This window comes from Polyodon spathula, chromosome 9 (genome assembly GCF_017654505.1).
Source record: "Polyodon spathula isolate WHYD16114869_AA chromosome 9, ASM1765450v1, whole genome shotgun sequence".
NCBI classification, from domain to species: domain Eukaryota; kingdom Metazoa; phylum Chordata; class Actinopteri; order Acipenseriformes; family Polyodontidae; genus Polyodon; species Polyodon spathula.
The window spans coordinates 16537396-16564614 of NC_054542.1; the positions used below are offsets into that span (position 1 = coordinate 16537396).

General features: G+C 39.7%; 1 protein-coding gene across 6 annotated transcripts in view; it reads left to right on the forward strand.

The window, feature by feature from the left end:
• LOC121320437 (pyridoxal kinase-like) overlaps nucleotides 1–27219 on the forward strand; it is a 166738-nt gene that overhangs the window by 78350 nt on the left and 61169 nt on the right. For all 6 annotated transcript variants that reach the window (XR_005950842.1, XR_005950843.1, XR_005950844.1 and 3 more), the window contains exons 6-7: nucleotides 10142–10227; nucleotides 19823–19868. Coding sequence is in view for 2 of the 6 variants with exons in the window: in XM_041258768.1 (XP_041114702.1) it covers nucleotides 10142–10227; nucleotides 19823–19868 (132 nt within the window). In the remaining 4 variants the exon portion in view is untranslated. The remainder of the gene's footprint in view (nucleotides 1–10141; nucleotides 10228–19822; nucleotides 19869–27219) is intronic.

Genomic DNA, 27219 nt, shown 5'->3' on the forward strand with positions numbered 1-27219 from the left:
CATGGCGTCAGCAGAACTGCGCCCTGTTTCATTGAAGGTTGCATTTTTAATAGCCATTACGTCTGCCAGACGAGTAAGTGAGCTTGTCCGTTGATGACACATTCATGGCTTTTACGGGAAGTGACTTGCGGTTAACATTAAGAACAAATCCATCCTTTTTGCCAAAGGTGGTATCCTCATTCCATATTAACCAATCAATGGTTTTGAAAACTTTCAGACCTCCCTCGCACGATAGGACGGCGTCCTGGAGACAGTCCAACCAGCTGTTTGTCTGCTGTGGGTCCCGCTCTAGAGGTCAGGCCCTATCGAAGCAACGTCTAGCGCACTGGGTGACAGATGCGATACGCTTGGCGTATGAACAGACAGACTCCCCGTTACCGGGGGACATTACGGCCCATTCTACCAGGGGCCAAGCAACTTCGTATTCGGTAATGGTTGTCATTCTCCTTCAGGGAACCAGGGTTATGGTAATAACCTAACGTAGCTTATATTCTGAAACACAATTGCTTTGTCAGTAAGACCCAGGTGAGATACTTAATGAGCAATCCATATCACTCTGCACCAACAGCCAAATAGCTGCTCTGATGACAAAATCCCATAGAATCCAATGGAATCCTATTCTCAACTTTTAATAAAAATAAAACAAAAATACATAAGTGTCTCACTCTCCAAGTTAAAGCTTGCCAAATTTTAAGTGGCTAGCATAAACCTGAATATGCATTGCTAAGGAGATAGCAAATGTACATACAGTAGTTGAAAATTGTTGCTTTACTTTATTCATTAATTTCTCAGAATTAGGATTTCTGTTATTCAAGACTTTAAAATGTTGTAACTTTGTCATTTTTAAAGATATTTGAATACATGTGGGGTCATTCGAAAGAGCATTTAGAGAAAGAGAATATATAACACATTTTTTGTGAATGATTTTGTGGGAGCAGGTCACATATATTCTCATCTCTACCACATATAGTATGGCTGATCCTGTTGCAACTTACATAACATGAAAGGTAATGTTGTGGCCTTTCATTTGGTATGTTACATGTATGAAGTACAAACTATCCATTAGTTACACATACATGAATGAAAACAGTGAAAAACAGGCGGAAATAGTGTTAAAGTCTTTTTTCACCACATGTCTCACGAAAAAGGAATCCTTTTCACGAGAAAAGCAGCTGTTCTGGCGAAAATAGAAGTACTCTGGTGAAAAAATAATTTAGAATTTTATTTCTTTTGTCATGAGGGGGCACCTTTTGTGAGGTTATTTAATTCTCGAGAAAAAAACAATGTGGACAGCCACTGCCGAGTCCTGGGGAGAGGTTTGCCAGAGACAGACAGCACTTCCCGGGGCAGCAGTGCGAGGTACCTCCTTTACATTTGAATTGCTCATATCTCAGCCTCTGCTCTAGTTAGAAAGACAAGAGATTCCTCATTTTGTTCCTCCCTCTACTGGAATTTGGAACAGGTTGCAGTGTGCATTTGTACATAATAGTTTGTTTTTTGCCAAAAACATGAGTTTGTCAACAGTATCAGGTTTCAGTCTTGACCATTTATATGTAACAATGTTACCACACCTGCTGAAAACTCTCTCAGATGCAGAACTTGTTCCTGGTATGCACACATACTTCTGTGAGAGTTTGCTGAGTCAGGGGAAGTTAGTCTGTTGAGCTTTCCAGCAGATCAATGGGTTGATTCACTGTCAAATAAGAAACTAGTATGGAGGCATTAGCAGTAGGTCCTGACGTGTTTGCCTTGTCCTCAGTGATGTACTACACTTTGAAGCTAGTGTCGATAAAAGATGAAACAACAAGTAGATCTTGGGTATCTATATTGGAATACTTCAAGTTCAGGTAACTCCGTATCTTCTCTTCGATTGACTTTGTGAGTTCAGTGTCTTCCACAATAGCTAGAATATTGTTGTTAAGCAGATTCAAAACAGGTTTGACATAGGAGACTCTGACAGTTTTCACCTGACAGAACGTCTGTGAAATCACCAATGGGCTCAAAGACTTAGTCAATGAGTCAAGCAAATCAGTGTCCTGCCATGTAGGTACTAAATGTCTTGTTTTTCTGTCAGCAACTAGGGCTTGTGTGATTTCTTGTTTAACACCTTTGGTGATCTCCAACGATTAGGTATTTCTGTTATCAGCTGTTGCTGAGGAAGATGGAGCTCAGCTTGTGCTAAACTCAGTGCTTTGCTTTTCTTCCAGCTGTAAAAAAAAGTGCTCACCAACTTGTTATACACACCAAAGCCACGGTCTCTGCGCTCATCATCTTTCACGCTGTTTTCGATTTAAAAAAATACAAATAATAAGTAATAATATATATATGTGTGTGTGTGTGTGTGTGTGTGTGTATATATATATATATATATATATATATATATATATATATATATATATATATATATATATATATATATATATATGGGAAGTTATTAGGAAGTTGACCTTCACAAGAAGGTTCTGAAATACGCGAGTCCAGAGGGGACCCCCAGCCAAATCATAACTCTCTTCCCAAGTTCTCATTTCTAATTTTAAAGGATATGAAATATAAAATGAAATGCAGTTTTAAAAATACTGAGAGCAACACCATTTTAAAAGGATAACCTGAGAAGGAAGCATTATTGCAGTTAATTTCACAGTAATAAATTAAATCTAGAAAATCCCATTTTTAAAGTGCATCATTTCAGGGAGTCATCCTACTTTAGACAATGATTCAATAATAACTGTGACAAGTTGAATAGTGCCAGTTGATCTGTATGCTGTTTTATTAGAGCCAGAAAAGGGGAATATTATGTGGTATATCTAATAGTGCAGCAGAGTGGTAGAGAGCCCTGCACATTATTAAAAAGGTAGTGGGGCAAAGCCCTGCTATAAAATGTTTTTATATGAGGAGGACGAGCGATTTGCCGTCTGCGACCTTGTTGTATTGTTTTAATTTTGTGTTTATTTTTAGGATGGAGTCTCACCCTCCACCCCTGTGTTATTTTGTATATGTTTTATGATTTATTAGGTGTAAATATGACAGCGAAAGACGTGTATTTAGTGTATTTATATATGACGGTGTATGTTTTTTATACACATCCACATTAAAAACCTGTGCAGAAGGTGGCCATCTCCCAAATTAAGTGATTAGTTTGTTACTAATCGGGAGATGTTCACTTGTATATAAAACTGCAGCTCTCTGCACTGTGGGTGGGAGTTCAGAGGAGGAACGAGAGGGAACGACAAGAAAAGAAAACGAAACTTAAAGCTTAAAGGATTTCGAATTTCCTAAGACACTTCCGGTGACGGGTGTGGCCAGGGATTCCCAACAAAACACTAAAACGCAAGCACTATCAAATGTGTTCAGGGAAAATATAAGCGTAGATTTTCTCGTCATAAATAGAACAATTTTATTGATATAAAATAAAAGGTGCAACAAATTTGAATCGGGATTTTGCTGCGGTGTTCGTTTGAAAAACGGACTGTTCCTGATCGGAAACTGAAAAAAAAAAAGACAAGGCTAGCCGTAGACGCACTAATTGAAAGAGAGGTAGGTACATTGAGCGTTTAACTTTCTCTATAAAAGCGATGTAACACGAAATGAAAAAGTGCGACGGTCGCTATACATGTGATTTCCTGATTCACCATGACTAATTATGTCTTGATTATAACTGACTAAGTTGTGTCGTCTCTACCAATAATATTAGGTCAAACTGGTAACGTAAGTTATTACACATGTAAGACCACCATACTTGAAATAATTGGTTACATTTAAAGAATTACACCAAGTATCTTTTTTTATAATAAATAAATAAACTCATACAAATAAATAGCATGCTGATCATTGTTTTATTATAACCGTGTTGAAGTTTATCCACTATTTAATGTATTATGCATATATAAATGTATTATGGCTATAGAAAGTCTACACCCTCTGGAACTTTTTTTCACATTTTGTTGTGTCAGTGCCTCAGTTTCATGCATTTAAATGAGGATTTTTTCCACTTATCTACGCACCATAATCCACATTGTTAAGGGGAAAAAAGGTTTTAATTGAGAAAAAAAATATGTATTAAAAATACAAAACTGAAAGATCATAATTGGATAATTCTCCACCCCCCTGAGTTAATACTTGGTGAAAACACCTTTGACAGCAATTACAGCTGTGTCTGTTGGGATAGGTCTCTACTAACTTTGCACACCTAGGTTTGACAATATTTGACCATTCTTTAGAAAACTGTTCAAGCTCTGTCAAGTTCCTTGGGGAGCGTTGATGGACAGCAAAAAAAAAATTTGATTAGATTTAGGTCAGGGCTCTGACGTGGTCACTTAAGGACATTTACCTTTTTATTCCTTAGCCACTCCAGTGTAGCTTTGGCTATATGCTTTGGGTCGTTGTCGTGCTGAAAGGTGAACTTCTGTCCCAGTTTCAGCTTTTTTGCAGAGTGCAGTAGGTTTTCCTCAAGGACTTCTCTGTACTTTGCTCCATTCATTTTCCCTTCTATCCTGACAAGTGCCCCAATCACTGCCAATGAGAAACAGCCCCATAACTTGATGCTGCCACCACCAAGCTTCACAGTAGGGATTGTGTTCTTTGGGTGATGCACTGTGTTGGGTTTGCCACAAACATAACGCTTTGCATTTAGGCCAAAAAGTTTCATTTTAGTTTCGTCAGACTTTTATTGCCACCGGGCTACAGAATCTCCTGAGTGTTTTTATGCATACTTCAAACTGGATTCAAGGTGGGCTTTCTTGAGTAATGGCTTCCTTCTTGCCACTCTACCATACAGGCCAGATTTGTGGAGTGCTTGAGATATTGCTGTCACATGCACACTTTGACCAGTCTTGTCCATAAAAGCCTGTAGCTCTTGCAAAGTTGCCATTGGCTTCTTGGTAGCCTGTCTGATCAGTCTCCTTCTTGCTTGGTCATCCAGTTTGGAGGGACGGTCTGATCTAGGCAGGGTCTTGGTGGTACCATACACCTTCCACTTCTTAACAATCGTCTTGAAAGTGCTCCGTACTATTCAAGGCCTTTGACTTTTTTTTATACCCATCCCCTGATCTGTGCCTTTTAACAACTTTGTCCCGGAGTTCTTTTGAAACCGCCTTGATGCTCATGGTTGAGACTTTGCTTTGAAATGCACTACCCAGCAGAGGACACCTATAGGAACTGCTGAATTTATCCTGAAATCATGTGACTCACTACAATTTAACACAGGTGGAGGTCACTTAATTTGGTGTGTGATTTTGAAGGCAATTGGTTACATCTGAGCTAATTTAGGATTGCTATTACAAGGGGGGTGGATACTTATCAAACCAAGCAATTTCAGTTTTTATTTTTAATTAATTTTCTACAATTTTCTAGATTTCTAGAATATTTTTTTCACTTGGAACTTTCTATAGGTACTGTATGTATGTGTGTGTGTATATATATATATATATATATATATATATATATATATATATATATATATATATATATATATATATATATATATATATAGTGCCATGAAAAAATATTTGCCCCCTCTCTGATTTTCTGCATTTTTGCATATTTTTGACACAGAATGTTATCAGATCATCAACCAAAATCTAATATTAGATAAAAGGGACCCTGAGAGAACAAATAACACAAAATTTGGGTACTTATTTCATTTATTTATTAAAGTTATGCAACACCCAGTGAAAAAGTAATTGCCCCCTTAGATTCAATAACTGGTTACGCCACCTATAGCAGCAATAACTGCAACCAAACACTTCCTGTAGTTACTGATCAGTCTCTCACAGCGCCGTGGAGGAATTGTGGCCCACTTCTTCATGCAGAACTGCTTCAACTCGGTGACATTTGTGGGTTTCAAGCATAAACTGCTCGTTTCAGGTCGTGCCACAACATTTCAATAAGGTTTAGGTCTGTACTTTGACTAGGCCATTCCAAAATTTTACATTTCTTGTTCTTCAACCATTCTGATGTAGACTTGCTTGTGTGTTTCGGATCATTGCTGCATGACCCAACTGCGCTTCAGCTCAGCTCACGGAGGGATGGCCTGACATTCTTTTGTAGAATTCTCTGATACAGATCAGAATTCATGGTTCCTTCAATGATGGCAAGTCGTCCAGGTCCTGATGCAGCAAAGCATCCCCAAATCATGACACAATCACCACCGTGCTTGACCGCTGGTATGAGGCTCTTACTGTGGAATGCAGTGTTTGGTTTTTGCCAGACATAACGGGGCCCATGTTGGCCAAACAGTTCCACTTTTGACTCATCTGTCCATAGAACATTGTTCCAGAACTCTTGAGCATCATTCAGGTGCTTTAAGGCAAACTTGAGACAAGCATTCATGTTCTTCTTAGTGAGCAGTGGTTTCCGCCTTGCTACTCTGCCATGAATCCCATTTTTTTTTTGTCCACTGTCTTTCTGATGGTGGAGTTATGAACACTGATCTTAGCGAAGGCGAGAGAGGCCTGCAGATGTGACTTCCTGGACAATTTTACGCCTTGCACTTGGAGAGATTTTGGCAGGACGGCCACTCCTGGGAAGACTCATTACTGTCCTAAACTTTCTTCATTTTGGAGAATATGGCTCTGACTGTGGTTTGGTGGTCTCAGAGCCTTATAAATGGCTTTGTAACCCTTTCCAGACTGATAGGCATCAACAATTTTTTTTTTTTCCGGAGTTCTTCAGGAATTTCTTTTGATTGTGGCATGATGTGCCTCTAGAACCTGTGTGCTGACAACTTCACTCTGATGGTAAGGGCCAAAGTTAATCAGATTTATATTGGGCAGCGTTGGCCCAAATCAGGCCTGATTGTTAACCAAAGTATTCAGACAGCTGACCCTAATTTTCCCTTTAATTGGGTTGAGTTAACTATGGGGGCACAGCTTGGAAAAATAACAACATCTGATTGGTTAAACAGCATCACATGACCGTGTATATATATAGCATATACCCTGGCTTGCATATTAATGAACCACTTCACACTAAATAAATCACTATGGACCACTACATTCTAAATTCCATGACAAACTGCCATTTTATTTGTTACAAAACCACTGCCAAAAATGAGTGGCATTTCACTTATTTCCTTTAATATATTTGGGGATGAAAATCCACGAACTGGTAGAGCACCAGCTTTCTGAGTGAAGTCAGCAGACTGAAAATAAATAAATAAGTAAGTGCACCAGCAAAACAGACACAACAGTTGATGAGGAACAGCTAAATTAAATAGAAGAAAACAAAGCTTGAAAACACACACACACAAAAAAAAAACTACAGCATGTGCTGGGTAATGTACTTAAAAAAAAAAACTATGGAAATAAATCCAAAAAAATCTCAACAACATAAGGGAATTTTATGCCAGTGCAAGAAGTTAAACTAAGGACCATTATTCAGTCTCCAGTTTTTTAATGCTGACAGTAAAAGTTTTAACTCTGCTGACAGTGAGTTTAAAACCAGCAGTAATGCCTTTTCTGTGAATGTCTTAAAAAAGCAGGTAACGTCAAGGGCAGCCATGACCTGCCGAATTACCGGCCTGGATTTTAAACATCTGCGGCAAACTGAGGTCCTGTCCCCTGACACCGCGGTCGGATTGATGTGTAAAGTCAGGTTCGATCGTCAAATTAATCTGGCACGACTTGGACGAGAGGGTATCTGACAAATAACAAAAACATATTTTGAGATCTGAAAGAATGAAAACGTACTAGAATATGTGTACTTTATAGTAAATGCTTGCAATTAACGAGTTAACAAAGTCGATTCAAGATCCGGCTTCAGTCTCTCTCTATCAGCTGCTCTCCTTACTTCCTTAGTGTAATTAGAAACCGCCCATCAACCAGTTTATACTCAGCCCTCTAGTTTCTATTGAGATGGCAGTTTCGATGCAGAAATTCACAATAAATGAACATGTGCAATTTATTTTTAATAAACGAACAATGAATTAAATTATATCAAATTTGGGACTATATTACACTGCGGATATATGCATAATAAAAGTTTCTGGTTTAGTCTTAATTTAAATGTGTTTTAATTATTTGTCATTATTTTTCTTCCCACAGCCGTGTTCTAAGCGATATAAACCACTTCAGGCCGTGCGGTTCCAATGTATATACCACTCCTGTGGTGGTTAAAGACCCTTGGCTCATGCCTTGGGCCTTATCACCACCCTAGGCGTGGTATATATCATAGGAACCGCACGGCCTGTAAAACCTATAAAGCCTGTATATCATGTATTATGCAATTCTCTGTATTTAAAGTATTGTGGATTTTCTTGTCATCTTGTAAAGGACTTTGTGATGGTGGTCCACTGTGAAAGGCGCTATATAAAATAAAGATTGATTGATTGAGAATGCACATAATCCAAAAGTAGACACCGCTGCCAAAAGATTAGAACCACTGGTTACTTTTCCCTAACTATTCATTTGATTACGACAAATTGTATGTTTTATTCATTAATGCAAATAATACAGAAATACATTTTAATATATGACTATATACATAAAACTGACTTGGCACTGAGATTTTCACCTATTAAAAAAAGTATTGAGAAACACTTGTACTTTCAAAGAGATAATGCTTGTCTCCAATACACTACACAGAGATCAGTAAATAAATGAATTAAGTCACACACTGTACTTACACACACCCACACACACATCCACAGGAGAAAATCCTTCTGCTATGTACATTAAACTAGATCTACAAAAAAAATTTAAAAATGAGGTACAGAGAAACACAACAAAAGGTCACTTAAAGTAATTGTAGCTAACAACATAATTAAAAAAATCTTAGCATTATTTAACTAGTATAGCACACATGTATTTTAATTTTAAAATGTTGTATCTGGTACTACTTTAGGCTAAAAGAAACTGTAATTTTCTCAGTTTGTAGCCTTATTCTTGGTTGAAAGTCAATTGGGGAAGCAGCTGATTGGTTATGGAGACAATTTCACTTATTAGGTGCAATGACCTAGGAAGTACAAGATAGTCAGAAAGCATGGATTCCAGATATCATGTTTTGTAAATAAAATACACGTTTGCTATAAATACATTTGAGTATTATAAAATGACTCGATGGAGCATTTATGGAACTATTTTGTTAGCTACAATTACTTTAAAATGAATCGGTCAGAATGGTCTATACGTGTGCCAATCAGTGTACTGTTTCCACTAACCATAGCATGAGGCTGCTCATTAGAATTTCAGTCTAAAGCCTGAGGCAGACGGGTACGGTGCGGTACCACTACTCTGCACGCTGTACGGTAGTCAGTACCACACCATAGGCGATGTACTCAAATATAATGTACATTTATGGCCAAAAGCTCAAATAGTAGAATAATAGGATGCAGATATATAACATAATTTTTATATTTTATTTAAGTAGCCTACTACTAAAGTGTTAAAAAATATATCCTTTTACAGCCAGTTAAGTAAAAATTGTTGTGAACTACAGAAAAAATTAAAAAGGCAGGAAGGATGCTCATCAGGGGCGATGTATAAAATACTGACTTACCTGTCCTTGTATGAAATATGGGAGGGATCAGACACTTCAGGGTGCTTGGACACCTCCGTAGACAACAGTTTCATGATTTTTCCTAGCAAACATGTGTTGTCAGCTGTGATTGGTTAATCCACTGAAAGTACCGTGTGAAAGCCAGAGACAGTCGCTCTGGATTCAGTATCACCACGGGAATGGCGGTATCATCCTGCGCTACAACACCATATGAAAGGAATGGCAGTGAAGTGATACAGGAGGCAAAAATGCCTTGTGTGGTGCGATGCGCCACATCTGTCTGTCCTGGGCTTAATGCTGCCGAAAAACTGAAAACATTGTATTTCAAGGTACTTACTCTTTAAGTATTGGAAAATACTGACAACAGTGCAGCATTTAGACAGCTTAAAGGTTTGCATTTTCAAATGTTGGCCTTAAATTGGAACGTGTCCCAGCATTACCACATCATTTACTCTTTTATTGGACACTCGTTTTTGGCTAATATTTGGCTGAACGAATTACATTATTTGTGGTTTCTTAATATGATGGCTCACACAATACTTTTGTGGGACATATCCAGTGAATGTGGTGAGCACATGTCCACAAATGTCTAAGGTAGTGTACCCCTCTATTTGCCCTGTACAATCGAGTGTCTTTTTATTTTTTGTAGTACGTTCCAGAGAATCTCCGTCCAGTTTACAAAGAGAAGGTTGTTCCAGTGGCAGATATCATTACTCCAAACCAGTTTGAGGCTGAGTAAGTACATGGGGAATATTCATTTTGTGGAAGTCCAGTAAATATTTAGTAGAATGAAATGAAACCATACTAAATTTTACCAGTTATTGTTTTGCTGATGTAACACTTACTGCACGTGCTGGTCTAGTTCTGCTTTTGAGTACTCAATATAGAAAATAGGATTGTCCTCTTGTGGCTCCTGAGGTAAGCAACCAAAAACAAAGACTGATCTGCAAGTTGTAACCTTTTCACTACAGTGATGAGGATTCCTCTTGTGGTAACGTGGATTGTGCTTAACCTTTGTAAAGTGTGATTTTAATGTAACAATGACCAAGCCTATATTGTTGCATTTTCAAGCATAATAAAATATAGTACTGATACCCATTTTATTTAGATGAAAATCTTCACTGTTTTATTTGTATTTTGCTACCAAATTCTAGATTAGATTGTTAAGGCTGCTTCTTATTGGTGCCTGTTTACTGTTTGTTGTTTATTGATTGAAGTCTGGTCAGATACAGTAACTAATCAGAAGGTTGAGCTCTAAATCTATAGTGTTACTAAATCTGCAGTTCCCCAAGTATGCTAACTAATCAAATTACTGCCTTTCATCTGTGTCGGCACTAGCTAAAAGTAGATATCTCAATGGGAGAACTCAGGACTTCACATACCTGAGTTTAACATATTTGTGTCTAATATCAGCACTCTAATTGGATGTATTGCTTTATTTGTTACATGCTGCAGCTTATTTATTATTTTTAGAAGTTTCAGTATGGATTAAGACCACAGCACAGTACAAGGAAAGCTTTGTTGAATATTGTATAGAGAACATCTTGGAGCATTCAGAGTTCCATATGGGAGTGCCTGGTTTCTTTTTAACTGGTAAATGTTGCAAGGTTGAAGCCAGTGTTGATGTAGAAACATTCCTGCTTATTACCTCACATGTTAATTATTGCAGCTTATAAAACTGAATATTTGGATGCTGCACGCTGATTGGCTGTTTAGGATTTTTAACCACGCAGTTAAATAGTACAATGAACTGTGGAACTGAAGTTGCTGAAGCACAGTTCAATTCATAAATTATCAATACACGACATATTAAAATGCCACAAATATACTTACATTGTGAGAAGTCTTCTAAAGTTCTTTTTAAAAATGAGTGACGTTCCTTTCGTCCCATTTGATCTTTTCGGAGGCATGACAGTAGACAAGTAGCTAGAATTACAAGAAGCAAAACCTCCATTGGAGAAAAAATTAAATAAATTAAAAGCAAGAGGCACAAAGATCTAACACGTCAACAAGTCAACAACATCATGAACTTGAAGAAAACAAAAATACTTGGGCAGCTGGTGTTTTTATTGATGAACCATAAATAAGGTGGCCACATTTTTAAGTCCTTAAACTGGGACAGGATGGAAATGTTATGAATAACCTCCAAGCTAGGGGGGAGCTGTGGGTTTTTTATTTTCACTTTGGCAGTGTTTGATCTAATATCATATTAAAGGTGAATGCAGAGACTCGTGGTGATATTTAGAGTGGAATATTTTACTTTCAAAACCTTTTTTTTGATTAAATTTTTGTAATTTTTATTTTTATACAACAAGTATAGTTATTACATTACACAGTAGCAATTTAGTAATATAAAATTCAGAGATTCTATTTTATTGCTTACTGCTGCAAATCTAGTCCCTTTTCTACCTAAGAAACTGCAACTTCTCTCTTTGATTTCCACTTTCCATCTCGCTCTCTGTCTCTTATCTCTGTCTCTGTTATGCTCCAGTGTCCAATCCACAAACAAAGCCCTTCTTGTATGAAAACATTACATATCTCACTATATATATATATATATATATATATATATATATATATATATATATATATATATATACACACACACACACACACACACACACACGCACACACTGAGTGTACAAAACATTAGGAACACTTTCCTAATATTGAGTTGCACCCCCTTTTGCCCTCAGAACAGCCTCAATTCGTCGGGACATGGACTGTACAAGGTGTCGAAAGCATTCCACAGGATTGCTGGCCCATGTTGACTCCAGTGCTTCCCACAGTTGTGTCAATTTGGCTGGTAGTGGATCTCTACTCCGAAAAGCTTGTTCCATCTCATCCCACAGATGCTCAGTTGGATTGAGATCTGGTGACTGGGCAGGCCACTGCAGTAAACTGAATTCACTGTCATGTTCGTGGAATCATTTTTGGACAATCCTACCCTTGTGGCATGGGTCATTATCCTGCTGAAAAAATCCATTAGCAGGTGGATACACTGCTGCCATGAAGGGATGCACCTGATTGGCAGTGATGTTCAGGGATATCCTGTGGCATTCAAACATTGCTCCACTTCTATCAAGGGGCCCAATGTGTGCCATGAAAACACACCCCACATCATCACACCACCACCACCAGCCTGCAATGTTGACACGCGGCATGATGCTTGTACTCATGTGGTTTTCTCCATACCCTAGTCCCCCCATCAGCGTGAAACAGCAGGAACCGGGATTCATCAGACCAGGCAATGTTTTTCCAGTCCTCCAGTGTTTTCGTTCCTTAACCCACTCCAACCGCAGTTTCTTGTGTTTTGCTGAAAGAAGTGGAACTCTGTTAGGTCGTCGGCTGCCGTACCCCATTCATGTCAAGGTACTATGAGTTGTGCGTTCTTTTATGGGTCTTTCGGCACCAATGTTGTACTGGATTGTCAGTTGACTAACTGTAGCCCGTCTGTTGCTCTGCACAATTCGTGTCAATCTCATTTGGCCTCTTTCATCAATGAGCCGTTTTCGACCACTGGCCTGCGGCTGGTTGTCATTTGGGTGGTGGACCATCCTTGATACACATGGGAAACTGCTGAGCGTGAGAAACCCAGCAGCGTTGCAGTTCTTGACACACTCAAACTGGCGCGCCTGGCACCTACTACCATACCCCGTTCAAAGGCACTTAAATCTTTTGTCTTGTCCATTTACCCTCTGAATGGCACATGTCTCAATTGTGTCAAGGCTTAAAAATCCTTCTTTAACCTGTTTCCCCTTCATCTACACTGATTGAAGTGGTTTTAACAGGTTACATCAATAAGGGATCATAGCTTTCACCTGGATTCACCTCGTCAGTCTATTTCATGGAAAGAGCAGGTGTTCCTAATGTTTTGTACACTCGTTGTGTGTGTGTGTGTGTGTGTGTGTGTGTGTGTGTGTGTGTGTGTGTGTGTGTGTATACAGTGCCTTGCAAAAGTATTCAGACCCCTGACCAATTCTCTCATATTACTGAATTACAAATGGTACATTGAAATTTCGTTCTGTTCGATATTTTATTTTAAAACGCTGAAACTCAAAATCAATTATTGTAAGGTGGCATTGGTTTTATGTTGGGAAATATTTTTAAGAAAAATAAAAAACTGAAATATCTTGCTTGCATAAGTATTCAACCCCCACACATTAATATTTGGTAGAGCCACCTTTCGCTGCAATAACAGCTTTAAGTCTTTTGGGGTAAGTATGTATCAGCTTTGCACACAGTGTCGGAGTGATTTTGGCCCATTCTTCTTGGCAGATTTGCTCCAGGTTGTTCAGGTTAGTTGGACGACGCTTGTGGACCGCAATTTTCAAATACTGCCACAGATTCTCAATGGGATTGAGATCAGGACTTTGACTGGGCCACTATAGGACATTCGCCTTTTTGTTCTTGAGCCACTCCAATGTTGCTTTGGCCTTGTGCTTGGGATCATTGTCCTACTGAAAGGTGAATTCCCTCCCAAGCTTCAGTTTTTTAGTGGACTGAAGCAGATTCTCTTGCAGTATTTTCCTGTATTTTGCTCTATCCATTCTTCCTTCAATTTTAATAAAATGCCCAGTCCCTGCTGATACGAAGCATCCCCACAGCATGATGCTAACAACACCATACTTCGCTGTAGGGATGGTGTGTCTTGAGGCATGGGCAGTGTTAGGTTTGCGCCACACATAGCGCTTTGAGTTTTGGCCAAAAAGCTCTATCTTGGTCTCATCTGACCACAAAACCTTTTCCCACATCGCAGCTGGGTCACTTTCTGGCAAACTCCAGACGTGCTTTCAGATGGTACTTTTTGAGTAATGGCTTCTTTGTTGCCACCCTCCCATACTGGCCAGTGTTATGCAGAGCTCTTGATATGGTTGACTGGTGCACCATTACTCCACTCCCAGCCACTGAACTCTGTAGCTCCTTCAAAGTGATTGTTGGCCTCTCTGTGGCTTCTCTCACAAGTCTCCTTCTTGTTTGAGCGCTGACTTTTGAGGGACAGCCTTTTCTTGGCAGTGCCTGGGTGGTGTGATGCAGCTTCCACTTCCTGATTATTGATCCAACTGTGCTCATTGGGAGATCCAAACACTGGGATATTATTTTGTACCATTTCCCTAATCTATGCATTTGTATTACTTTATCTCTAACTTCTGTAGAATGCTCTTTGGTCTTCATTTTCCTTCAGATTCACAGCCTTACCAATGATCCTTCAACAGTGGAGTTTTTATCCAGAAAATGTGACAGCAACTTTAATGGTTCACAGGTGGAGGCCAATGGTAAGGTAATTATGTCCTCGTTAGGGCAATTTCTTTCATTGGTAAAAACTGGGAGCTTCCACAGCACAGGGGTTGAATACTTATGCAAGCAAGATATTTAAGTTTTTTATTTTTCTTAAAAATATTTCCCAACGTAAAACCAATGTCACCTTACAATAATTGATTCTGAGTTTCAGTGTTTAAAAATAAAATATCAAACAGAACGAAATTTCAACGTACCATTTGTAATTCAGTGATATGAGAGAATTGGTCAGGGGTCTGAATACTTTTGCAAGGCGCTGTGTATACATAACAGGGAAGGGGTCATGCAGCAAGACAATGATCCTAAACAAACAAGCAAGTCTACATCAGAATGGTTGAAGAACAAGAAATTAAAAGTTTTGGAATGACCTAGTCAAAGTCCAGCCCTAAACCCCATTGAGATGTTTTGGCAGGACCTGAAATGAGCAGTTTATGCTCGAAAACCCACAAATGTCACTGAGTGGGCCAGAATTCCTCCACGGCGCTGTGAGAGACTGATCAGTAACTACAGGGGAAGCGTTTGGTTGTAGTTATTGCTGCTAAAGGTTGCGTAACCAGTTATTGAGTCTAAGGCAGCGATTTCTTTTTCACACGGGCATTGGGGGTTGCATAACTTTCTTTATTAAATAAATGGAATAAGTATCAAAATGTTGTGTTATTTGTTCACTCAGGGTCCTTTTTATCTAATAATAGATTTTGGTTTACAATCTGATAACATTCAGTGTCAGAAGTGCAGAAAATCAGACAGGTGGCAAATACTTTCTCATGGCACTGATTTCCATTACGTGAGAGTAGATGTTGATCTTCATGCTGATTTGAACCCGACTTTTGCCAAGATAAGCATCTAAGACATAGCTGTGCAGTAAAATAATGTGATCCATCTGCATCTCCATCCATTTGCGTTGTTTTCCATTTGGTAATGTAGATATCCTTCTGTCAGGTGTTGATTGCTGAAGTGTAATGCTGGCTCCGGGGATCAACCCAGTGCAGTCTCCCCAGTGCATCAGCATGACAACCGTCTGGATTGAGCTAAGTAGGGTACATTTCTGGGGTCTTCAAGTGGGCCATCCTCAGTGTTTTGTTGACTAGCCCACGACACCTCAAGAGGGCTCAACAATGATTCTGGCATCCCAACATTACCCCCCTCCATCCCCGACTCAGCTCAGCCAATATTGCTTACCTGTACATCAGCCTTGATTTCTTTCTATTGTGCTTGAGATCCCCATCCAGAATCTTTCCGTCTCAACCACAGCCAGTTGCTGCTCCTTTCTGCTGCTTCAGATAAGTTCTTCACTGTGTGACGCACTTCTTGGCCACTGAACCCTACATCTCTGAGAAACCGGGTTGTAGAGTGTGCCACAAATCCTTGACAACCCACCTCCACTGGGTAAACTTGGACTCTCTATCCTTGCTGTTCCGCTTCAGCAGCTAGTTCAGCATACCGAAGTTTCTTCCTCTCATATGCCTCATCCACAGCATCTTCCCATGGCACTGTTAACTCTACCAGATGAACAAGGCATGCTGATCCAGACCACAAGACAATGTCTGGTCAAAGGTTAGTGGTGGCAATCTCAGGTGGAAAAATAAGCCGCTGACCAACATCTGCCAGCAGCTTCCAGTTGTCCTGGGCGAGGCTTGGCTTTAACACATTTTCTTGGTGGCTGCTCTCCTGGACGGAGAAATATTGTCTTTTGTGTGTAATGCTTTGATGGAACTGGTGGCAACTTATTGGTCAGGTTAAGCTTGTCTTCCAATGCTAAGGCCAAACATTGCAGCACCTGGTTATGGCGCCAAGTAAACTGTCCTTGGCTAAGACCTACCTTACATCCTGTCAAAATGTGCCTTAATATTGATGAACACAAAGGACATGAGGGATCCTCACCCACCCAGAGGTTTAGGTTCTGTGGTGATGGGAGAACATCATATGTTGATCTCATGAGGAAACTGATCCTGCTCTGTTCCATTGTCCGCAGGTCTTGCCAGCCGACCTTGTGTTGTTTCACACTCTCCCATCTCATTCATTCTCCCTGCTTGGTCTGGGAAACAGCCTTTACACACCTCATCCTCTCCTCCTGCTTTTGCACCTTGTTGACTACCAGCTTCCTCCACTGAGCTGGGGTTGCTTTGTGTCATGTAGGAGAAGCTGAACTGAAACCAACACCCCCTCTTCCATGCTGAACTTGCCCCATAATAGCTCTGATTCGAAGGGCATATATATATATATATATATATATATATATATATATATATATATATATATATATATATATATATATATATATATATAATTTTTTTGTGCCTTTGATCTTTATTTTCTGATCCCTTTGCAAAAAACTTTATCGAAGGAAGCTGGGAAACTACACATTCTTAAACTGTGGGTTGTGAAGATTACACTGGCACCGGACTCTAACCCCTCTTGTGAACTTTAACCCCTCTTGTAATGCATAGCGTATAACATGTCCAATTTTTATTTTTAAAATTAAGGATTTTCACCTCACATTATGAGGCATATTCTAAGTTGAAAACTTGGCAAAGATAACTATCACATTGTGTACACTTTACAAAAAAGTTATTTATTATGGTGGCAAATACTTGGGTTTGTGGGGCACATCAGTCAACAGTAGCAGCTGTCTCTGCATATGCCTTTCTTTGAGCAGATTTTGCATAATTTTTGGGCCCATTCTTTTCATGCTGTGGGGGGTAAGGATCAAGGATATTGCTTCTCTGTGATCCTCAATTTGCTTTCTACCTGCATATTTGTTATCCTGGAAAACTAGTGCTGCAATGACTGTGGTCATGAACTCCAGGAGTGGCATAACCTGATCTTGTGTGGGTGCCCAGTACACCACACAGGAATTATATAATGCCACCTGGGTCATGTGCAGCCCTAGTTTCTTGAAGCAAATCACAGTTTTTCGGGAGGCATTGTAAGTCTAACATTTGGTTGCACTTGCTAACTCCTCCCTCATAGTGATTATAGTCAATTACACACCAAGGTTTCCTGTTGGTGCGGTCCTGCCCCACATAGGAACTGCTGCTGTAGGCTCATCATGGAGAGTGGTGAGGATATACATATCTATCTATCTATCTATCTATCTATCTATCTATCTATCTATCTATCTATCTATCTATCTATCTATCTATCTATCTATCTATCTATCTATCTATCTATCTATCTATCTATCTATCTATCTATCTATCTATCTATCTATCTATCTATCTATCTATCTATCTATCTATCTATCTATCTATCTATCTAATTACAGCCAGCAGTTCCTCACACCTCAGTCCTGTTGTCTCAAAGTAAAGAGAGTTTTCCGAAGTTGGATTCCTGTATAATAATTATCAATATACAGGAGGTGACCCATGTTAAACATCAGTACATAAGGTCCCATAAAATTTGTTCATTGATATTCAGGGTGGGTGGACAGCTGGAGATGGGTGAATGACCCTGAATCTCTGTGTGTACCCTGTGGTGGCACAGTTTTATTCCATACTATGCCCACTTTGATGGAATGTACTGCTTGAAGATTAAACAGCCTTTATAAAGCATGAGAGACTCATCCACCGAGAGTTGCTGAGTAGGGGAGTACACTTTAGCAAATTTCTCACTCAGGTTGTCTGTAAGTGGCTGAAGTTTATTTATTTATTTCATTTTTATAGTGCTTTTTATGCAAAAGTATCACAAAGCACTGTACATTACATAGCAGAAAAGAACAAACCACAATACATTAGTATAGCATGTCACACATACAACTGCCACAATCTGACCATTTCAATAACAGTATACACATAATAATACAGCAGCAATTTTAAAGTTACAGTAAAACCCATTAAGATAAGAGAGCCATTTTATAAAAGTGCGTTTTTAGTCTTCACTTGAAAACTGTAATGGTCTCAGCTTTCCTGACAAATGAAGGCAGGGCATTCCATAATTTCAGTGCTCTACATGAAAAAATCCCTACTCCTGTGTTGCTTTTGTTGACCCTAGGAATAACCAGCAGCCCGGCATCCTGTGATCTCAGAGTGCGGTTTGGAAGATACACGGTCAGTAACAAATACTAGGTGCAAATCCATTCAGGGTCTTGTAAGTTAACAGCAAAATCTTAAAATCAATTCTATACTGCACAGGGAGCCAGTGTGGATAGGCCAAAACAAGGGTAATATGTTCACTTTTCCCGGTTTACTTGGAATTCTAATGGCCGTATTCTGATCACGCTGCAATCAGGATACCACACATTTTGTAAAGGGAATTTGTTGGCTTATTAACAATTCTCATCTTTGAATTTTTTTCATTTCTTGGACACCTGTTTTCTTTGTGGGCACAGACATGTGGTCCCAGACTCTGCTGCTGTAGGAACTGGGCAGCATACCTGTTGTGAGGAAAAGCTGGAAATACTGAGGGGTGAAGCCAGCAGTATCACCTTTGGACCTGGAGTACCAATAAAGGGTGTACATTATTGGAGGGGGTCCAATGTACACTGGCACATATCCTCTTGGCCTCCTGGGGCATGCAGGCTGTTCCTCCATCTCTCTTTCTGGATCTCCCACTGGCTCTCCCATGGAAGAGAGGGGACTCTTCCTCTGTGACAAAGGTGTTATCACTGGAGGTGTTAGTGGGGTAAATAACACTGCCAGAGAGATGGAATCAGTTCAGGGTCTGACTCAGAGTCACTGTCAGTTTCCTTCGAAATCCTAGCCACGTCCTCTGTGCGGAACCTTTTGCGTGCCATTTTTAGGCAACAAAAACTAATGGAATTATGAGAGAGGAACTGAGAATGTCAGATCATTGTATATAATAATACAATCTCGCAACATTGTACACAACTGGAACAACCCCCAGTATCTGCTCTGACAACCTCACAACACTGTACACAACTGGAGCCAGGTTTTTTTTCAAGAAGTTGCTTCTTGTTGCCATATGGTGTATTTAGTATCATTGAAAACATAAATTTAATTCTCACATTTTAGGGCCACCATAATTGTACATTTAATATGAATATTTCATGTTCTTTATTTTTCTTTTTTTCTAGGTTACTCACCGGGAAGAAAATCAGTATAGAGAAAGAAGCACTCGAGGTATGTGGAACAATAGAAATGCTGCTAGACTCATGTCGGGCTAGCAGTTAGGATAGCTGTGAATGAAGCTCCAGAAACCCAAACATATCAAATGTGTATCTAAAAGATATTAGAAAGCGGTTCAGTTGCATCAATCAATCAGGTTCCAGTTCTGGCAGGCTTCCATCAGACAGTAGATGCCCACTGCTACATCACAGCATAGACCCCCATTCCCACTTTCATGACTGGAAACCTACCAGTCGACAGGAAATTGAAATATTTATAGGACTCCAAATTGCAATGGGTCTAGTCGTAAACAAGTCAATCAAATTGACCTGGTGGGATTAAAAAAAAGCTTTTTCAACAGGTCTTTTGCGATACTTAAAATTCAAAACAAGAGTCCAGAGTCCGTCCAATGCTGGGGGACAAATTTCAGGGCGAGGAAGACCCATTAATTAACTTTTAAAGGCTTCTCTTATAATAGGGAAAGGCTCTAAACCGATACCTACTCATACCTTTCATCAATTGTCACATGGATGACGTCCTTACAAACACCACTACAGTTGCATTTGTCTGTCTGTTGCTATTAGGTCCACGTTACAACAAAATAAAAATGTCATAAAACATGTTATGTTGCCGCACATAACGAGACAAAATTAGGGACCCAACGGGCTTTATTTTGCTCTGTTAATCAGGGCAAGACTGGTGGGTCCCGTATTGTGTTCTGGTGTTTGTATTAGTCAGGTGTCACTAACGATATAACGAACACAACATTTCAAACACAAGCCACAGTGATTGCTACGTTACAACATGCCCAAATCACGACCGGAAATCGCTGTCGAGGCCTAGCAAAATGTTAGGGGTTTAGTGTTGTTTGTTTGGTTTTAGCCTATCAGATGTTAAACAACGTCAAAAAAAACTGTGTTGTTTGTTTTTTTTGTGAGTTCTAATGTTATGTCCAGATTAAGGCAAATCGCAATTGGTTTTGTTAACTTGTAAACAGGAAGTGATGCACTACGCCCCTTTTGTACCGTCAATCAGTACTGGGGAAACTAGTGATCACGTGGCGAGGAGGTCCGCAGCTGCCAGTAATTTAAATGAAAGGCAAAGTCAAATTGGGACCCTTTGTCGGACCAGCCTTGGTAGGTCAGAGAGGTTTTGAGACACAGGGTAATGTGTCGGGGGGAGTGTCCAACCCTCCCTCTAATTTCCAAAGAATCATTCTCTGTCACAGTGAGTCAATGATATCTTTCTGTGGATGACTCTTTTTTCAGCAGTTCATTCCAAATAAATGTCACCGTTTTGGAATTCAAAATGTTGTCCTCGCTGACTCTCACACAAACTACACTTGTGCATGGGACATGTACACCGGAGGAGCATATTCCTATGATAAAGATGTGGGAATTGGTTACAGTGTAGTCATGCAGCTGCTGAACACTGCTAGGTAAGGGCCATGTTGTGTACAAAGACAACTTTTACACTTCCCCTGCTCTCGTTGAGAGACTGCACAAAAAAAAAAAACACACCTGCACTTGTGGCACTGTCAAAGTAACTTGAAAAGGCATGCCACAATAATTAAAAAATAATAAAATGACGCTGGGGAATCCCCCGTTGTTTTTGGAGAAAGTGCCTCTTTTACATAGGAGGTGTAGACAGAGCTGACCAACTCTGCTCTTATTACAACTTTTAGTACCGCGTACATCACCATGCAAAGGAGGTAGTGTTAGTGAATGAGTTCATCATTTTTAAAAAAAGCGCAAACACAAATACAACAGTTGCATATATGCAGCAACACTGATCTGATTATAATATACTTATAGGTGCAAGTTTAGTGACTGTCCAACATTTTGACAGGGAGAAGGCAGGAAAGGAATAGAGGAGCTTTTAGAATGTTGGCGGCCATCTTGGTTGGGCAGACTGGCAACATAGTGTTCCAAAGCAGGAAGGCAGTCAAAGAGTTAACATAGTGCTTAGGGCACTCATGAAGCCTCCGTTTGAGTCCTTACATTCACCTCCACTAAGCGAGTGAGTGAGATGAAAGCATTTTCAATTGCAAAAGCCTGCTTAATTTTTCAGAAGCCAGGACAAAGGTTACGCTTCGTACCAACGCCGCTTTCTTGCCTAAAGCTACCTCAACATTCCACATCAACCAGTCTGTGGAATTGGAGGCTTTCCATCCACCTCCTTTCCAGCTGGACAGAGAGCAACAGCTCCATACGCTCTGCCCTGTGCGGGCACTAGCTTATTATGTGGACAGGACACAAAGTTGAAACAGTCCAAACTGTTTTTGTCTGTTATTGGACGAACTCCCATGGACAAGCCCTGTCTAAACAGTGGCTATCAAAATGGATAACAGACACAAAGACTGCATGTTTGAAGTAAACATGATGCTAGTAGCTGTGTCTGCAGTCCTCTTGTGCTCTCGGGGGCAAGCATGGTTGCGTCACAGGCAGTTACGTGCAGCTTTGCTATTCTATTCAGGTTTCAGGATTTTTACAGGTAAATACCCATTCGGTAATGGTTACATTTGTATTTCAGGAAACCATGGTTAAGATCATTACCCAAAGTTCTAGTTTTTGAACTGAAATAAATATAACAGGCTGTATAAAAAGTGTTTACAAATGCCACACAAAACACCCACCTCTGGGACGAGGACAAGTCCAGAATAAAATGCAACAATGTTTTATTTTATTCTTATTGCAGTAATGCAATACAAATTTCTGAGCAGTGTTGTGTTGTTTGAATAAGAGATCATCCAATATCAGTAAGAGACTAATAATCACAGTTAAGTTTAAATGTGTAAAAACCACCCAGTTAAATATAGTTACCTGAAACTCAGGAAGAACACAGTGCCAAAACTAATTTATCACAGCAATATTAATTAATAATTAATCAACAGCATAAAGTTTGTATTTTTCTTATTTAGAAATATGAACAACAATTTGACATAAAAAATTTAGTTTTCTTTATGCATAAAAATTGTTTTACACATTCAAGCAATATTATTTCATGTCTAACATTAGTTGACATCAGATCTCAGACAATTAGACATTTGCCTCAGCATTTCATTAAAATAAATAAATAAAAATAAATAAATATAACGACTCAGTTGGTCAAATGATTAAATACAGTTATTCGACTGACAAACTATTACTGAGAACTGCAGTAGATACCCAGAGGATGAAAACTGCTGTGTTACTTTCCATTAGCCTTTCATTTGTTACAACAGGGCACACTAAAGTCTTTTTTGCCATCAGCCCAGGTGATGTCGAAATTACATCAAATTCAAAGCTAATTCAGCATCTGCCCGCTGCAGCTGGGTACTTAGCCAGCTGCCCTCCCAGGTCCCAGGTCAGGTATATATCTATATATATATATATATATATATATATATATTATAATAAACTTGGTTGGCGGTAAAATGTTGATAAGCAAGTTATCTCAAGAATTATTCTGTTTTTCTCTCTGTACATAGACAGTATCCTGCATTAGCCGTCTGTATTTTTCCAGTCAGCTTTCCGCACTACAGAGACACTGCCAGTATTAACGGCTTTCTAGCTACACTGCGCTGTTGAATTGGCAGGAGCCTTTTTGACTGGAGAATATTCCAAGCGCCTCTATGCTGTTGCTGTGTTTTCTTTGCTGCACTGACAATGGAGGCTGATAGATTTTTTCTAGTTAACCAGCAACTGCAGCCCCTGTCTGTTTTGCAGTGCATGCTTTCAGTTTGCCAGTGGTTTTTTCAGGTCTTTACCTGCGCATCACTTGTCCTGGTACCCTTAGACCGGTACCAGTGATTCCCTTTGCCAGTACCAGTTCCTGTACACTGGTCGGTACCAGAGCTTGTACCAGTGTAGTGACTTTGGTATACAATTTATTTATATATAAGGCACACTGTTTAAGAATGGCCAAATGTTAATAACTGAGACATACCATAATAGTTCTGTGATATGATGTAGAACTCAGATTCCCTTGACCACAATTGCGTTAGTGTTTTCAATACCCGTTTCTTGTTGTCATCGATCATGTCAGTATGCACGAGAATTAATTCAGCTTCCCATTGAGAAAGGAATCCAACATTCCAGTACCTAAATTAGCAAATTAGTTTTACCGTGTTAATTTAGTTTAGACGTGATGTACCAATTTAATAATATGTTATCAACCTCAGTTGATTATATATTCAAATTAACTCAAATGGGGCAATGATGAAATTCTCTGCATTTGCGAGGCAACTCCTTTTGAGTTGCACGTTTCAAACAAACATAATACATTTCTTACACACTCTAAAACAGGAAGTTATATTCTATTCCTAGAGCAGTTTATCCACTGATAGCATTTGCTTAAGTTACTTTTTCAGTCATAAAGTATTTAATATTAGACATGTTGAATACTTATTGATTTCCATATACAGAAGTCAATCTGTGTCGATGAATACTGCAGCTCTCTGGATCGGCAGTTCCAATGAAGACGATACTTTTCCGTACGCATTATTGCATAGGCTCGCGATATAGCTATTTTCAAATGGAGATCAGCTTGTTGATCTCCAAGTCCAATTAGTTGTTGTTGGCAGTTTTCCCACTGGGAGTAGTTCAGTTGATCAGACGTAACTCAGTTCAGCTAATGCGTTGCAATTGAAAAGTTATATAGTTTGTATAGCCTAAGTGTTCTTGTGGCGATTCTCTCGGAATCTTCAAAAACATAACTGACAGCTTTATTTAATTCGTTTAGTGCAGATACGTCGAAACAAAGACTCTCTTTCCGATTAATGCAGTATCCCATTTACTGATCCAGTCTCTTGTAGGATAGATGGCAGGGCATTACGGTGAACCAGTTGAAATCCAGAGGCTAACTGTCTGCTTGGAGCTGCCTCAGCCCAATGCAGCTGTGAAGGTACTGACCTTCTAGTTGCTGCTGCCGTCAGGCCCAGAAGTATCTTAGATCCTCCCCTCTCCAAGCGTGGTTCAGCTACCGCTTACTTATAGTGCCTTGTCACTGTATGGAGGCTCTCTCTTGGTGGAAACAACTACACTACAGATGCTTCCAACCTAGGTTGGGGCGCTGTCTGGAACGAAATGGGGGTTCAGAGAGTGTGGCAACCCCAATGGGAGTGTGTGACATTTTTTGGTGCCAAGAAGGGAAGGCGGCCTCAGACCACTCCTCTATCTCTCACAGGTAAAACTGTATCTGAGTCGGAGATGGTGCAAGATGCTCACTTCACAACTGCTGTTGCAGCTCAGCAGGCCAGGCTTATGGTTCACCATGGTTGGACCCAAAGGACGTCTATTTTCACATCCCTATAAAACCAGTGTACAGGAAATACGTTTGGATTAACTCCACGCATACTTGCAAAGTACATGGATTCTCTCTCTATATATATAGTGCTGTGAAAAAGTATTTGTCCCCTGTCTGATTTTCAGCATTTTTCACATTAAATTTGGTCAGATCTTTTTGTGGGTTGTAGTAGTATATAGAGGGAGTCTATATATAGAGGAGTTTGGTGCTGCTTTCATTTGTTTGGTGTGCAAGGTAATCAAACATGCAATCTTCAGGTGTGAAAAAGTTATTGTCCCCCCTCAGTTAACTCAACCCAATTAAAGGGATAATTAGGGTCAGCTGTTTGAATACTTTGGTTAACAATCAGGCCTGATTTGGGCCAGCCCTGCCTAATATAAATCTGACTAACTTTGGCCCTTACAATCAGAGTGAAGTTGTCAGCACACAGGTTCTAGAGGCACAACATGCCCCGATCAAAAAAAATTCCTGAAGACCTCTGGAAAAAAAGTTGTTGATATCAGTCTGGAAAGGGTTACAAAGCCATTTCTAAGGTTTTGCAGCTCCACCAAACCACAGTCAGAGCCATATTGTCCAAATGGAGAAGGTTTGGGACAGCAGTGAATCTTCCCTGGAGTGGCCGTCCTGCCAAAATCTTTCCAAGAGCAAGGTGCAAAATCGTCTGGGAAATCACAAAGAACCCTGGAACAACATCCAGGGATCTGCAGGCCTCTCTCACCTCTGTTAGTCAGTTTTCATGACACTGGGGTCAAAAATGAGATTCATGGCAGAGTAGCAAGGCAGAAACCTCTGTACACTAAGAAGAACATGAATACTCGTCTCAAGTTTGCCAATAAGCACCTGGATGATCCTCAAGAGTTCTGAAACAATGTTCTATGGACAGATGAGTCAAAAGTAGAACTTTTTGGCCAACATGGGCCCTGGTATGTCTGGCGAAAACCAAACACTGCACTCCACAGTAAGAACCAAATGCATGCAAGCATGGTGGTGGTAGTGTCATGAATTGGGGATGCATTGCTGCATCAGGACCTGGACGACTTGCCATCATTGAAGGAACCATGAATTCTGCTCTGTATCAGAGAATTCTACAGGAGAATGATAGGCCATCCCTCCGTGAGCTGAGCTGAAGCGCAGCTGGGTCATGCAGCAAGACAATGATCTGAAACAAACAAGCAAGTCTACATCAGAATAAGAAATTTTAAGTTCTGGAATGGCCTAGTCAAAGTCCAGACCTCAACCTTATTGAGATTTTGTGGCAGGACCTGAAAGAAGCAGTTTATGCTTTAAAACCCACAAATGTCACTGAGTTGAAGCAGTTCTGCATGAAGGAGTGGGCCAAAATTCCTCCATGGCGCTGTAAGAGACTGATCAATAACTACAGGAAGCGTTTGGTTGCAGTTATTGCTGCTAAAGGTGGCGCAACCAGTTATTGAGTCTAAGTGGGCGATTACTTTTTCACATAGGGGCATTGGGTGCTGCATAACTTTCTTTAATAAATAAATGAAATAAGTATCAAAATGTTGTGTTATTTGTTCACTCAGGGTCCCTTTTATCTAATAATAGATTTTGGTTGAAGATCTGATGACATTTAGTGTTAGAAATCTGCATAAATGCATAAAATCAGACAGGGGGCAAATACATTTTCACGGCACTGTACAGTGCTGGGAAAAAGTTTGTAAACCCCAATGATAATTATGGAAATTACGTAGTTTTACCATGATAGCCTTCTTGAATCAAAACCAGTCTTTTCTTAAATATCCAGTAGGGTTTATATCAACCGATTCCATGTTTTTTGAAACAAAATGTTATATGAATTAGACAAACAATGAGTAATTAAGATTCCGTTTATGTGAAAAAGTAAATTAACCCCTGATTTTATCAGCTCGATTAAGGGGATAATTAGAATCAGGTGTTTAAATAATTAGGTAGATCTTCGGGGGTGAGTTTGGGAGGCCCCACCCTATATAAAGATCAGAAACTTGGTGAGTTTGGTCTTCCCCATGCAGGTGTGTGGAAACATGTCATGCCATGATCAAAAGAAATCTCTGAGGACCTCAGAAAAACAGTTATTGATGCTCGT